This window comes from Pongo pygmaeus, chromosome 14 (assembly GCF_028885625.2).
Source record: "Pongo pygmaeus isolate AG05252 chromosome 14, NHGRI_mPonPyg2-v2.0_pri, whole genome shotgun sequence".
Classification (NCBI taxonomy): domain Eukaryota; kingdom Metazoa; phylum Chordata; class Mammalia; order Primates; family Hominidae; genus Pongo; species Pongo pygmaeus.
Window position 1 is genome coordinate 25,270,260 of NC_072387.2, and position 16,677 is coordinate 25,286,936.

Consider the following 16,677-nt stretch of genomic DNA (forward strand, 5'->3'; position numbering starts at 1 on the left):
ATAACAACAAAGATTGACAAGTGGGACCTAATAAAGCTAAAGCGCTTTGGCACAGCAAGAGAAATGATCGACAGAGCAAACAGATAACCCACAGAACAGGAGGAAACATTTGCAAACTATGCATCCAACAAAGGTCTAATATCCAGAATCTATAAGGAACTTACACAAATCCACACGCAGAAACCAAATAACCCCATTAAAAATGTGGAAAGAACATGACACATACTTCTCAAAAGAAGACATACAAGTGACCAATAAGCATCTGAAAAAATGCTTCGCATTGCGAATTGTCAGAGAAGTGCAAATCAAAACCACAATGAGATACCCTCTCACACTAATCAGAATGGTGATTAATAAAAAGTCAAAAACAACAGATGCTGGCAAGGCTGCAGAGAAAAGGGAACATTTATACATTGTTGGTGGGAGTGTAAATTAGTTCAGCCACTGTGGAAAGCAGTCTGGAGATTTCTCAAAGAACTTAAAACGAGCTACCATTCGACCCAGTAATCCCATTATTGGATATACACCCAATGGAAAAAAGACCATTCTACCAAAAGACACACACACTGATATGTTCATTGCTGTGCTATTCACAATAGCAAAGATATGGAATCAACCTAGGTGCCCATCAGTGGTGGATTGGGTAAAGAAAATATGGTACATATACACGATGGAATTCTACACAGCCATAAATATGAGTGAAATCAGGTCTTTTGCAGCAACATAGATGGAGCTGGAGGCCATCATCCTAAGCAAATTAATGCAGGAACAGAAAACCAAATACCACATATTCTCGCTTATGAGAGCTAAACAACAGGTACCCTTGGACATAAGGATGGGAACAATAGACACTGTGGACTACTAGAGGGGGATGGAGGGAGAGGGGTGCAGGTTGAAAAACTACCTATTGGGTACTATGCTCACTACCGGGGTGCAATATACTGATGTAACAGACTTGCACACATACCCCCTATATTTAAAATTAAAGCTAAAATTTTAAGACACGAGGATCATTCTGATCTAAGTTTCTTGAGTTGTTCAAAGGATCATTCATTTTGCATTCTAAGAAAGCAATATCCGAAGAGGCCTTAAATGAGTTTTCTTTGAATAAGCAAAAGCAGAATAGTGTGACAACTCATAATTTCCAGAAATTTTGGTGGGTCTTGGAGGTCTGGGGAAGAGAAACCTTAATGGTAATCTCCTTATTTCAAAAAGGGGAATTCTTAAAATAAAAAAGGGGGTTTCCTTCCCTACTGTATTTCTAGTACTGAAAAAGACAGATCTTATTCTTCACTGAGCCAGCTAAGTATTTTCCTCCCTATTCACCTAAACCCAGGACATAATCTGCCCTCTGTAGATTATTGCTGTGTGAATTTTAAAGGAAATAGTATAACCTATGTTGTGCCTACACGTTTCTGTCATATGAATGGCAGGGTACAATATTAAGATGAAAGGAATTTGAAAGCATGTTCTATGATCTTTTCCTCAAAGGCGGAGCCAGATCAGCGGGAGTAAAGGAAAAAGGCCTTAGTTGGGCTGCTGCATGGGCAGTTGGAACCTTTTTTGGACTATTTAGAGGAGAAAAAGTCACCCGCAGCGAGGCGGCACACCAGCCTAGTGGGGCTCTTGGCTCCTGGCAGGTTGCTGCCTTCCATGCCCAGCATAGCTCCGGGCTCTCCTCTCATCTGTGCCACTCGGGTACCCACAGCCCTTCTAGCAAGTATTTTTCTATTTCCACTCAAAAATTAAAAAGCTCTATGGCAAACTCCCGACATTGAGCTGCTGATGTGGGTGGTCCGAGCGGTTAGTGTGTTGGTTAGAAAGTTGCTATGCCGGACAGGTTTGCCCCGGACTCTCAAACCCTGTATTTTCATGAACTGCTGCTTTTTTTAGTCCTTTCTGTAGAGTGCCAGGTTTTTCAGGAATGAGTATATCGTGTTTTAGCAGTGACACTTGTCTTATTAGTTGTTACCTTTCATTTCCTGATGAACTCATCTTGGTCTAGATTGTTGAGGGCCTTGCCAATAAAAGGAAAATCATTCAAATAAGAATAATTTCAATAAGGCCAAGATAGAACATTTTCAAGGACAATCATGGCCTGAAGATACAGTGGCAATAAAGGTATTTTTAATGAAGTAACACCCACGGACTGGGCGTGGTGGCTCATGCCTTAATACCAGCACTTTGGGAGGCTGAGGCAGGCAGATTGCTTGAGTTCAGGAATTTGAGCTCAGCCTGGGCAACAACGGCAAAACCTCGTCTCTACTAAAAATACACAAAATTAGCCGGGTGTGCTGGCATGCGCCTATAGTCCCAGCTACTCGGGAGGCTGAGGTGGGAGAATCACCTGAGCCGGGGAGGTTGAGGCTGCAGTGAACCAAGATCACACCACTGCACTCCAGTCTTGACAACCAGAGTGAGATGCTGTCTCAAAAAACAAAAAATACAAATAAAAAATTTGTTAAAAAAAAGTAGCACCCAGCACCAAAGAGGAAATAATAATGATTTCTTGTAGATATAAGGCTAACCACTGTTTATAACGCAAAGATAACCTCCCTTCAGAGTTCCCCCAAGCTTAGGTGAAGTTGGTTGTGAGCAGGAGTAGTGAATTTCAAAATAATACACCTAGATTACTCTAAGAATATTTCTTTTGACTTCATTTACAATTTTATACAAAAGCAGAAGTTACCAAAGATTACTTATCTTCATATTTACCACAATCTTCTTACCCCAACCCCCACGTCTGTGTGTAATTAAAGGAAGCTTGTCAAGTAAGCTACCTATTTAATGCTCAGAATGAAAGAGAGTGTGTGTTGGGAGTTGGGGGACTGCTTGTGTGAAACATTTCTCTCTTCTGGATTTAAAACTTAGTCTTGGTTGCCAATCTGTTAACAGACAGTTTGTAAATGAAGGGGAAGAAAAATATATAAACTAGCTTTCTAATAAATCTGAAATTACAAATGTGAACCAAAGCAGAGAATAAATACTTGACCAAAAATATGTAAGTAAGTGGGTGTTAGGGAATCACAATTTTTAAATATCTCAAGTTTTTGATATGAAAGTTCTATTTCAAAGTTCTTCAAAATGATGCCTGATGTTCCTGCATGGTGTGTTCCAAATTTATGTAAATACAAGATGGAAACTGTGAAGTATGTACCTTCAAAAAAGAAGAAAAACACTGACATTTTATCTATATATATTTAATAGATTTATGAAGAACATATATAAACATATATAAATATAGATACATCATCAAGGAAGACTTAGGACATATGAACATGTGGCAGGGTTGGAAAGAACATAATTCTCTCCCAGAAGGGGAAGGGGGAGCTATACTTAATCAGATCCAGCTACAATGTCATTGGAAGTCATTTCTCGCCAAAAAGTATCTCCACGGCAAATTCTGATGGATAAATTTTCCATGCCTTTTGTTTATGTGGATTATCCAATTCATTTCTTGGTAGATAAAGCCTAAGAATAGAAAAAAAAAATATTACATTTTATATTGGGGCTCACCGAAAAGCCACACAGTTGGGTACCCACGTTAGAGCTGGAAGAAACAAAAAAAGAACCTCACCATGAATAGAACCCCAGCCCCTTTTTTGTGTCTCAGTTGGCTCCTTCCACCTTTTTATTGAGACTTAAAAATACTTTAATCTTCAGCAACACATCAGTAACACATGCTGACTCTTAGCATTGCTTTATATGGAATTAATGACATCCAAGTTTAATAAAATATCTAAATTTCTCTATGTGACAGATATCAGGGTAGACATGAATGAAAACCCAGTAATAAAATACTATATCTCTTTTAATTTATGTGTGAGGTTGCAATTTTTTGAATTTTTACAATCAGACCTTGGAAATGACCTTGAGCAGTAGGATATAACTCCCACATGCTGAGTGTTCCAATAATGGAACACTAGGCATAAATTGGTTAATCCATTTATGCCTAGTGTTCTAAATGATAGAAGTTAGCATTTTTGGCTAAACAACAATCTCATAACTAACAAAAACAGCTTTACCAAGTAGTATGTAAATTTAAATGTTACAGAAATCTTTAGAAATTTATATAAAAGTAAGAATAAAAGTGATCTAGCTTATCACTTCTCCAAAATGAACACAGTGTTTTAAAGGAAAAAAAACGGTATCCTTTAGCAAGAACCCCTTTTGAGGAGCAGCATCAAATGAAGCTCCACCCAGGTCTCACTTTTTGAGGGACTTTGCTCATGTTAAGAGAAAAAGCTCATTGTTTGTATGCATCCAAAAAAAAAACTTGTAAAAATTTCCGTCAAATCCAAAGTTGACTCTATCAAAATCCATTAAATGTCTTGCATGGCGAGTGTGTAGACCAGAGGTTTAACTTCCTGCCGCCTTGCTGAACTTACAGAGTTATTCGATCCAGTTCACATTTGAAGAAAAGATTAGGACGGGATGTAACAATAACTACCAATTCATGCCACACATAATCACAGCCACTTCTTCAACTCTGACCTAAATCATTTACAAAATATTCTGTCCTTTTGTATTAAAGAGTATGGTTGATACAAAAAAAAAATCTCAATTTTTCACCATCACAAAACAAATGCTACTTACAGTGGAGAACTTCTAGACTGAGAAATGAATTTCCAAATATGGCAGAAGATGTTTTTGGAACAATAATCTCCAAACCCAATTAATAATTTTTCAGAAAGGTTTCCCAATTCAGTTATTAGAAAGCCACATTTGAATGGCTATTTAAATAGACCATTACTTTATGATATTTCTTAGCTGTATTCCTTAATACTGTGTCTTGTAACTTCTCCTAGATATAAGTGTGTCAGTCAGCTTTTCAGCTAGCTGAAGCCTCCCTAGGTCCTGCCTTACTTTAGCACAAAAGGTGATGGAGATTCGTCATTGGTAAATCAGCACCTACTGACAGGGACCTGACATATTGAAGGTGCTGAGCAGCCTCATATTGAACTTCTCCAAGAAGAATTTACTACCACACTTAAGATCTGATGATAATACTTTTGAACTCATAACACAGTCCTATGGCATGGACCCTGAGGATACTGCAACAGTGGGTCTCAAGACCAAATGTATTTTTAAAACAACCAAAGTAAGAGGAGTAAGGCAAGGAACAATGGTGGTTCAAGGATTTTTTGCTTTCTATAAATTAAGTTTATGACAACCAGCAAAAGACTTGCCATTACACCTTATACATAGACATTGAAGATCAGGCTGTTTCTATGGGTTTATATTATATTCATACCTGTTATTTTGAATAAAAGATGTGTTGAACCAGAAGAAAAATGGACAATTGTCATAGTATTTAGGAAGATTCTAAAAAGAAAAAAAAATTTCAAAGTAAAACTGACACCAAGAACTAATCATTCCAAAGAAATTAAAGTTCCTTTCTTTATTCCTTTATATATTTATCAAACAATTATAACCATTAAATAGGTAGCACTCTGCAATCTATAACAATACACTCAAGACACAAAGGAGGAGGCTTTAAGAAAATGCTATTGCATTCTTTTGCTGTTTCTATCAAAATTTTCAAGGAATAGTATTTTTCCCATGATAGGTATTTAATTTAAATGCTGCTATTTGAATCTGGTTTAGACAGTGCCAAACAGACGCTACTAAAGACCTATGCCTATATATACCCAACTACATTGTAGTGAATTCTTATAATTTTTTTGTTGCCTCAGCATCCCTTTTAATTATAAATTGGATTTTCTGATATCAGAAGTGGGGTTCAGTCACCCTCAGCAGTTTCCAGTTCACCTCCTCCCAGTTTCTCCATGTGACTGATCCTGATATCTGCCTTATACAACCTTCTCCTGATGACCACTTCACTATGGGACAGCTAGATATAACCTACTTGACTCACCCCACAGACCCCCATACTCTGCAGGGACCATGTGGATACATCAGTGACCACCTCTCAGTCACAGCAGAGACTCATGGCTGCTTGTGTTAAACCAAATTAGACTTCCCCGCAGGAAACCTGCTCAGGTAGCACCTTACATCCCAACACAGGCTTCCACTCTCAGGTCCCTCCCTCTCTCTCGCTATTGCTCCCACCCATCAGTCGAGCACAGGTCTCCTGGATGGCTCCCCCTTCCAGTTGGCCCTGCGAAGTGTGCTGCCCTCTTCTCTCTGGAATTAATAAAAAACTGCTTTGGTTATTTCATGTGTTGTATTGTGCTGCCTTCTCTGTGTTTCACCCAACTGAGTCACCCAAACCTAACTCTCTTTCCAGTCAGTGCTCCCAGCTACTCAGGAGGCTGAGGTGGGAGGATTGCTTGAGTCCAGGAGGTTGAAGTTACAGTTAGCTATGATCATGCCACTGCACTCCAGCCTGGGTGACAGAGTGAGACCCTGTCTCAATTTCTTAATTTTTTAAAAAAGATGCAAAACAAAATGGAATCATTGCTATGCAGTAAAACATACCTTTGAGTTCTTTTGTTTTAGCATCTTGGCTTTCACTTTTTTTGTGTTTATTTTGTATTTTTTGTATTTGAGAATACATGTAAATTTAGAAAAATTTAGAAAATTTACAATTTAGAAAAAAATGAACAAAAATTATTTAAATTACATATGCTCTTTTAAAAAAATTTGTTATAGATCTGATTTATTGTTTTCCTCCCCTTAACCCTCCCTTGTTGGGAACTGTAGTAAAGCAAATCTTAAATAAAATCATTAGACCAGACAAGAACAATGGCAGAGGCTATTTTGTGATTACTCACCGAAGAGAAAAACTGTACTTTCACATCATCATACAGAAGTGGACCGTCGAATACATCAATTAATACTTTGTCTGTTTCAATGTCATGCAATATCTATGAATGAACACATGGAATTAAGAACTATAAACCTAGATAATGATAACAATGAAGGTCCTTTTCACTTATCATGACTTCCTGTATTTATCAAGTACTTTTGGTCTCACAGCCCAATCACTACATGCATAAATAATTATTAATAATCTTTTCTAGTTGCAATACTGTTGTTTATGTGTGTGTGTGTTTTCATTGGTTTTTTGTTTTTTGAGACAGAGTCTCACTGTCACCCAGGCTGAAGTGCAGTGGTGTGATCTCGGCTCACTGCAACCTCTGCCTTCCAGGTTCAAGTGATTCTTGTGCCTCAGCCTCCCGAGTAGCTGGGACTATAGGCACATGCCATCACACCCAGCTAATTTTTGAATTTTTAGTAGAGATGGGGTTTCACTGTATTAGCCAGGCTGGTCTCAAACTCCTGGCTTCAAGTGATCCACTCCCCTGGGCCTCCCAAAGTGCTGGATTACAGGCATGAGCCACTGCACCCAGCCTGTTTTTTATGTCTTAAAGGCCAACATGTTTGAGGGTTATCATGAACCACTTTTCTTTTTTTTTTTTTTTTTGAGACAGAGTCTTACTCTGTCGCCAGGCTGGAGTGCAGTGGCATGATCTCGGCTCACTGCAACTTCTGCCTCCCAGGTTCAGCTGATTCTCCAGCCTCAGCCTCCCAAGTAGCTGGGACTACAGGCACATGCCACCATGCCCAGCTAATTTTTGTATTTTTAGTAGAGACGGGGTTTCACCATGTTGGCCAGGATGGTCTCGATCTCTTGACCTCGTGATCCACCCGCCCTGGCCTCCCAAAGTGCTGGGATTACAGGCATGAGCCACCGTGCCCGGCCATGAGGCACTTTTCAAAAGTGCCGCACTTTTAAAAAGTATTGAATTTTCCATTAGACTTTAATCAATTAAATATTATTATTTAATGTGTGTCATTTGATTTTCATGTGTTAGGGCCTTTTTTGAGAATACATTAAGAAGCTCAATTTTAAAGCTAGCATTGACATTCAAAAAAGCAATGCATAACTTATCATGGTTTTTTATTTTCTAAATTTAAAAAATAACAACGGGGGTCTGTAACACTTGGGGGTTGGGCCTGCATGCCCCTCCCAAGGGAGGGGGAGAGTGGGGTCCCCCTGCTCATCATGTTTTATCAGAACTCTTTCTTGTGTTTGTCAATGGGATCTTTGAACTTGACCAGTGCAGGCTGCTGGATGGAGTGACCAAAGATAGCTCAAGTTTTGCAATGAATGACTTTGAAGCTGTACTAGTTCTTTGTCTCATTCTCATAGAAATAATGGCACCCACAATAAGAAAGGTCTATGCTAGACCCTGTGAAAAACATAAAAGTAGGTGCAGACTCAGTTGGCCCCTTCAGGGAGCTGTACACTTAAGAAACAATAGTAGAATGGTACATAATCAGTATGATAAAGACTGGGTGTGCTATTATGCACTACTGGAGGCTAGTTAACAGAAGGTGCAGAATGCAAAAATTTCATTAAGGAGGTAGAAATTGAATTGGGCATGAAGCAGTTTAGATAAAGGAAGAAGAGCTCTGAAAATAGAATCTAGTCCAAACGGAGGGAAAAAGACCAGCAATGACACAAAGTAGAAATTAGAAAAATGGGCCAGGCACGGTGACTCAAGCCTGTAATCCTAGCACTTTGGGAGGTTGAGGTGGGCAGATCACCTGAGGTCGGGAGTTTGAGACCAGCCTGACCAACACGGAGAAACCCCGTCTCTACTAATAATACAAAAGTAGCCAGGTGTGGTAGCACATGCCTGTAATCCCAGCTACTTGGGAGGCTGAGGCAGGAGAATTGCTTGAACCCAGGAGGCAGAGGTTGTGGTGAGCTGAGATTGTGACAGTGCACTCCAGCCTGGGCAACAAGAGCAAAACTCCGTCTCAAAAAAAAAAAAAAAAAAAAAAAGAAAAAGAAAAAAAATTGGAAAAACAACAACAAACAATGTCGGGCAGTGTGGCTCATGTTTATAATCCCAGCATGTTGCGAGGCTGAGGTGGACAGGCTGCTTGAGCCCAGGAGTCTGAGACCAGCCTGGGCAACATAGTAAGTCTCAGCCTCTACAAAAAATAAAAAAATTGGGGGACTGCTTGAGCTCAGGAGGTTGAGGCTGCAGTGAGCCATGATTATGCCACTGTGCTACAGCCTGGGTGACAGAATGAGACCCTGGCTCAAGAAAGAAAAAAAAAAGAAAGGAAGAAAGGAAGGAAAGAAAGAAATAACCAACTAACTAACTAACTAAATTAGAGCTGTGTTCCAAGAGCCAAAAGGGATGACCCAGTTGATTTGGAATGAAGTCTGCTGGTCAAGCTACTGATGGAAAAAAGCTCAGGTATTACGTTAGGGCTATTATATCTTCAGAGCTCAAGAGCCAAGGAAATAAGACAGAAGTTGTTGAAAAATATGGTGGAGCATTTCCTATGTGACAAAGAGGCCTGATAATTATCACATATAACACTTATTTAGTGATTTATAGTTTACAAAGAAACTTTATGTATATTATCTAATTTAATTCCCATTACACTTGAATGTGATATTTATTTTACAGATAAGGATGTTGAGCCAAAGGTGTTAACTGGCTCTGACTACGGGCACACAGTGTGTCTTCTGCTCTACCTACAATTTTTCACAATGAGAGCAATATTTCAGGATGCATATTTCAGGATTCTATACATTGCATTATAGAAGGAGAAAGAAAGGGTAAGGAGACCACTGCAGAAATCTAGGCACGAGCAAAGGAGATTCTGGACAATTAGTGGCAGTGAGAACAGAAAGGAAGGAGAACATAGAAAACTGTCAAAGGCATAATCAACAGAGATTGATGACTAACTGGATTTAGGGGTCGAGGCAAAGAGAATCAAAGCCCAAGGCATGAGTGGAAGAATGCTGGTGCCATTTGCAGAGGCAGAGAGAAAGCTCCTTGATAATTCAGACTGGCGAATGCATTTGAGCTGGAGTGGAAACTGTTCATGTGGCAGCTCCTGCATCTACAACTCAGTGGGTGCTCATAAATAGCTGTTCAGTAAATGAACAGGTAACAGTTGAAGTAAGGGGAATGGGTCATCCTTTAAGAATAAAGCATTTGCTAAGAACACAAAGCCAAGGGTCAGGCCTGGGTGAATGCCCTCAGTCGGGAGAGGCCAAAAAAGCCGGGGGCAGAGTGGGGAGGGGGTGGCAGGGAATAGGGTTAGTAATAGGAGAATTTGAGACAAAGGCCTGGGTAGGAATTCTGAAAGTTTATGGTTATTAGACCATGAAGGATGCTTTCTTACTGTTTCAGAAAAGGTATACAGTTTTAGGCATTTCTTCACTGTAGCAAAACATTGACTACCAGGTCCCTTTTGCTTTGGATAAAGAGGTTCCTCCCCAGTTCATTCACTCTTGCATTGTTTCTCACAGGGTCGGCCCACAGAACCTCTGACTTAGAATCACTTGGGACATTGCTAAGTCTGTAGATTCCTGGGCCCCATTCCAGATTTCCTGAATCATACTTCGGGGGTACAACCTAGGAATGTAAATCTTTACAAGCTCCTCAGTGGTTTTCATGCACACTAAACTTTTAGAATCAGTGCTATATAATAAAAGATCAAATGACTGAGAAGAGAATATGGCTAAAAATGACCAGATATGTAAATTAAAATCCTTAATATATTCCTGGGAACATGCTCAGTGTTTGTGGAAGTGTGAAAGGCAAAGCAACACTGACCACAAATAAATTCTGGAAAGCACCCTGAAAAAACTGTTTTGAACAAACAGGTTAATTTATCTCTGGTTTGCATCTAAACCCAGTGACACCAAGTTGGATGGTAACCAGAAAGCGTTATGGAATCTCTTTATGGTGAGTGATAGTTTAGGGAGGTGAACATTGCTGGTTTGACATTCAGCCTTAAAACAAACATCAGATTTTTTCAATTCACATGTTTTCTCTTACCGAACAATTTCCTAATGAAGTACTGGAAAAGACAACCTTTTTCTCCATTACTATTTGGACTTCTAGATCACATACATCACCTGTTCCAACAAAATGAAATTAAAAAGTTAGGTTGGTTAGTGTGAACATCAATACGTCTCACCAATTAACATCATGGATTAAAAAGAGAAAAAATTATCCAAGCTAACAATGTGTCAATAGTTACTTATTTGGTCTTGCATGGATTTTGTCTTTGAAAGACAAGGCTTCAAGCCCAGTTCTGTCTCCTAAAGCAGATTTTATAAGATGAGAGAAGAGAAAAAAATACATATAGTTCAGCTTCAAAGACTTAGAATCCCATCACTTTATCTTCCCAGAAAAAATATTTAGGGAAGCTAGGCCAGGCACGGTGGCTCACACCTGTAATCCTAGCACTTTGGGAGGGCGAGGTGGGTGGATTACTTGAGGTCAGGAGTTCTAAACCAGCATGGCCAAGATGGTGAAACCCCATCTCTACTAAAAATACAAAAATTAGCCAGGCATGGTGGCACATGCCTGTAATCCTAGCTACTTGGGAGGCTGAGACAGGAGAATTGCTTGAACCCAGAAGGCAGAAGCTGCAGTGAACCGAGATCACACCACTGCACTCCAGCCTGGGCGACAGAACAAGACTCTGTCTCCAAAAAAACAAAAGAAAAAGAAAATTCGGGAAAGGTGACTTGCAACCTTTCTTGCTAATATGTTGCTTTCTTCAGACTTCTAATCATAATGATTCTTAATAATAAATACTGTCGTTTAACTACTTTGGTCCTACTTTAAGGCCAGTTCCTGATGCAACCTCTATAAAAATATAGGATAGTTATATCCAAAAATTCCCGTGGTGTTCCGTATATATTTACAGACAAAGGCTTTTTTGTTCCTTTTTTTCCAATTCAAATGACCCACTTCCCTTAGCGTTTCCTCAAAGACTTGGTTTCTCGGCCAATTAATTTTTTTATTGCTTTCCTCTCAACTCTACATTAATTTTAATTTAAATATTCACAAAACTAAAGGTAGAGAATTAAAACAAATATTGTAATAAACTAGTGTATTAATTATCTTTGATTGCTCATCTGATATGCTGTTTGTTTTCTTTTCATTTAATTTTGTTTTCACTAACACCATGATATTCATTTGTCATTAGAAATCACAGTTTCTTGCCTCAGTTCCTCTTTCCCATTCCAGGTGCAGAACTTCTTTCTATTGATGTCTACCAGAAATCAGTGAAATGTAGAACTAAACTCAGAAGGCTAAAAATACCAGGCTGTCTGTGTGGACACCAGCATCCTGGCCCCATGGCACCTAGAGCACCCAGCACTGGCACCATCTCAGGTCCACAAGCTGGCTGCTAGAAGAGGTTTGCTTTAGGGGTTCCGAAGCATCGCCTCCCTGCTACCTCTCCGGCAGTGGGAGTGGTGAGGCCCCATCCCTTCCACACAGACACATCCTGCTTTCCCGCCTCCCCTGAGTGTAAGCTAGGAGTGAGAGGGTTACAGATGGAGGAGAGAGGGGAAAGGGAGAGCCCAGGGTGATGAGAAAAAAATATGCCTCTAAAAGAAGGTGAGAAAATGATACTATACGGAGACACCTCTACCAAGGCAAACTCTGAACTAGAGGTGGTTCTGAGAAATAAGCAGGCTTGAAGCCACATGGGTCCTCCTCCTCCCTCATCAGAGGCTCCCTCTGCCCAGAAAAGTCCACCCTGGGTTGAGACCAGAGGAGCAATGAGAACAGGAGAGATGGGAAGAGGATGAAGTCCCTCAAATTGGTGATGGAAAAGAAAAAGTGAAGAACATCGAAGGGCTGGCAATCCATGGGCAATTGCAGGAGGAGGGACATACATGAGGAGGAGTTCCTGTGTGAGGATATGTAAAAAGACAGGTATGAGTTAGGCTCATTTGCATATATAACTATGAGCAAAACTCTCCCAGAGTGGGGACATCGGCCCTCCTGCCCAATTCTTCAATTATACATAAAGCACTTACCACGAATCGAATAAATAATGAATCTTTTTATAAACAGTATCTGTCTTGGAGGGAGATTCCAGTTGTAGAGATGTTTCACTTGTGCAAAATATCCAACATATCTATTCTGAAAAGCAACAGAAATCTTCCTTTAAGTGGAGATGAAAAGTCTAAAGTCAGCATTCCTTTTTTTTTTTTTTTTTTTTTTTTTTTGCATAACGCTTGTTAATGGAGGTAAGTAATTAAGAAAACATTTACTGGATGCCATTATATAACTAGACATTTTTAGGGATGCTGCCCCACAACTATCTACCTTGAGGGAAAAATACTGAATTCAGTGCAATGGGGAAGTAACAAGGATGGAGCCAGGCCCTGTTTATAGGCTGCTTATGGTTGAGAGGGCAACTAATCAGAAGCACAACAAAACGGTTACAGCATCATTAGTGTCCAGATAGAAGCTTAGTTATGACTGAGTTAGAGGAAGGCTTGTGGTTTGGTGAAGAGCAGCTTCCTGGGGAATGGTATAAGTGAAAACTCCAGAGGAATACCTCCAAACCTCAGTAGCAGGTTTCCCGTCATTCTTCTCTTGTTCCTGACAGCTAGAATTTCTTCACTTTGCATTTCCTCAATTCTGTTTTCTCAAGGAAGCCCTGGAATTCTCTTAGCCTTGTCCTTTCCCTGGGACAAGCTGTTCACAAGGCTCTCCCCTGAATCTTTCTTCAAGGTATTGAAGAGCTCTGGTACTCAATCAACTGGTTCAGAATTCAAAAGTTGGCCATCATGGTGGCTCCCGCCTGTAATTCCAGTACTTTGGGAGGCCAAGGTGGGCAGGTCACCTGGCGTCAGGAGTTTGAGACCAGCCTCGCCAACAGGGTGAAACCCTGTCTCTGCTAAAAATACAAAAACAGGCCATGCGTGGTGATGGGCACCTATAATCCCAGCCACTTGGGAGGCTGGGGCAAGAGAATCGCTTGAACCCAAGAGGTCGAGGTTGCAGTGAGCTGAGATTGCACCACTGCATTCTAGTCTGGGCGACAGAGCGAGACTCTGTCTCAAAAATTAAAAACAAAACAAAACAAAACAAAACTCATAAGTTCACAGACTGTTCCTTACCCATTGGGAAATGCTCATTAAAGTAACTAACTGCCATACTTCCCTTTAGAAAGGGCCAGTCATGAGACAGGCTCATGAAAGTCCTTAACTTAGGAGTAGATGTAGTCAGTAGAATGGCCCACAATGCAGGATCAGAATGTGATGGTGTCTGAGAATCACCACCAGACACAGAGGGCACTCTATCCTGAGGTCTTGCCAACACAGCTCTCAAACGTGCAGCTGAGACCCTGTGTTGCTTTTTCGGTGAATCAGAAGAGATTCAGTTGCAGCCTTTGGTGTGCTAGTTCTGGACTAAAGTTAGGGAAACTATGCACGACTGCAGAAGAAATGGGGATGGGCAGATGTGTGGGGAGAGTTGTTGGAGGAGCTCTATCTAGCATCCCCTTAGCTTCTGCCACTAGATTCTCCACCTTTCCCTAAGGGCTGTAAACCACCAGGGCCCTCAAGCTGCTTGTGCTCCCACGCTTCCTTCTCCTACAACTTAAAACAACAGGGACTTGTAGTAGAAAGTAATACAACTAACACATAGGAGGCACTCACTACAAACAAAAAGATATTATGAGAAAAGGGTGGAAAGATGGGTAAGCCACGGGCTTTGCCTTTAAAGGGGATACAGAAGTCACCACTTCAAATAACTAGAGAATGATGCAAAGTGACGTAGTCCGTAAAAGAAACACAAAGGGCTCTAAGAATTGAAAAAGCAAGAGACTACTTCAGGCTGAGAAGGGAAAGGGACTCTAGGAAAAGGGGAATGAGCAATGGCATGAGGGTATCAAGTGTCCATAGGCTGGGAAAGGGCACACAGTCTAAATGTGTTGGAGTATGGGATGTGTGCATGCACATAGCGGAAGAGAAGGTTGGAAAAGTCAAAGTGTGGCTCTTGAGTGCCAGGTTGAAACGTTTAGTTTCTTGCCATTGGCAGTGGGGACATAGTATGGATTTTGAGCATGGAAATGGCACGATTAGGGCTGCGCTTCAGTAAATTCACCTATTACTTTTAGCTTAGGGTCTATGACTATCTTTGTTTTGTTTTGTTTTGTTTTGTTTTGTTTTGGGCTTGGGTGTGGGAGAAAAGTGTCAGTGGATAAGGCTGAGTTCTTCTGGCTCAAACTAAAGGTTTAGGGCCAGTAGTTAGAGTGTTCTCCTAACAGGGCCAAGAGTACTCACTCAGCTCCCACCACTTAAAGATAAACTCATTTACAGCCACATCCAAATCCATTTAGGAATTCCCAACCCGCTCTCACTTCGGTTTCAGGGGCAATATAGAAAAGGCAATATAAATGAGAAGCTGTGCACAGCAAGGGCTTCAGAGGCTGACATCTAGATTTCAGTCCTTGGTTCAAAAGTTACTTTCTCTGAACCTCAATTTTCTAATTTATAAGATGAGAATCATAGTAGTGCCTACTCATAGAGTTACCGAGAATATTAAATGAGATAGTGAATAGAGAACTCTTAGAATAGTTCAGCAAAGTCTAGAATGCTGTAAATGCTATAGGATAAACATCCTGGTTTCTTCAATAAACAAATTACAAGTAATAAAAAATGGTGAGAAATCCATTAAACTTACATTCTTAAAAGAGACTTAGGAGACACAGCAACCAAATGAAATGTGTGGACTTTGTTTGAATTCTGATTAAACAAACTAAATTTTCAAAGATTTTAAGACAATTTTGGAAACAAACATGGACTACAAATTTGATATGAAGGATTTTTAAGGTATAATATTTTTAGATATGATAAAAAGTGTTAAGGTTTTTTGTTGCTGTTTTAAGAGTACTTAAATGTCATACTAAAATGCTGTGGGATAAAATGATCTGACGACTGAAATTTCCTTTATAATAACTCAGATTTAGGGAAAGCAAGAGTGGAGAGTGGGGTTGGGGGGTATACGTAGAGTGGGAAAAGAGTGGATGAAACATGGCTGGCTGCTGGCTGAAATGACTGTTGCAGCAATGTGATGACTATATGAGGACATATTGTATGATTCTCTGGACTTTTGTATATGATTAAAATTTTCCATAACAAAATGTTTCTAAATGAAAAAACAGAGTAACAGTGTATATTTCATATAGGTGTTATGGCTATTAAATGAGATATGTAAAAGTGCAATACTGTCTGGTTACAGAAGGGGTTTTGAAAGGTTTATTTCCCCTTTTATTTTCTCTCTTAAAATACACCTCCCCCACAACACACAGAAAAGTCACACACACACACACACACACACACCAGGAGTCATCCAAAAACAGTCTTTGTGATGTTCTGCAAGGGTTGAATTGCCCTAGTAATGGTTTGTGAAAGACTTGGATCTTTTTTACATTGAAATCAAAGGCTGGTGACTTTAGACACACTTCAGGGTCCTGGAGCCTTGGGTACTGGACCTTCCTACTTTGGGAAAATAATCAACTCCTGAGCTCCGTAAACAATAACCAGTATAGAATAGAAAGCAGGATTCTCTGAGGAGAAGCCAGAGTCCCCAGCATGTGGGCAGCACCTGAAGCATGACCCTCAGACTCAGGGAGGGACCAAGGCCTGTTGCAGGGCACCCAACTGCTGCTGCCTGATCACCAAAGGAGAAGAGGCTAAAATGAAACCAAATAACAGGAGGCAATCTGAACCCACTCCCCTAAAAAACTCCCATTTTTAAAAAGAAAACTTACCTGAGAAGGAGTTTCTACTCCCTGAAATTTATTGCTGTGGGTTTTATCTGTTCGCCTTTCTCCAAAATAATACAGGCTTTCCTACAAAAAAGGGTACAATCCAACCATGGTTCATCTGCACTCTTTCCTTCCTATATTAGGTAT

General features: G+C 40.2%; 1 protein-coding gene across 1 annotated transcript in view; it reads right to left on the reverse strand.

Moving 5' to 3' along the window:
- Positions 1–3,252: 3,252 nt before the first annotated feature.
- The window catches only part of TPTE2 (transmembrane phosphoinositide 3-phosphatase and tensin homolog 2), a 137,680-nt gene continuing 124,255 nt past the window's right edge, over positions 3,253–16,677 (reverse strand). Inside the window, 7 exon segments of the mRNA XM_063650542.1 lie at positions 3,253–3,374; positions 3,377–3,471; positions 5,255–5,325; positions 6,738–6,830; positions 10,782–10,861; positions 12,785–12,890; positions 16,534–16,614. Coding sequence (XP_063506612.1) covers positions 3,337–3,374; positions 3,377–3,471; positions 5,255–5,325; positions 6,738–6,830; positions 10,782–10,861; positions 12,785–12,890; positions 16,534–16,614 — 564 coding nt within the window. The 3' untranslated portion in view covers positions 3,253–3,336.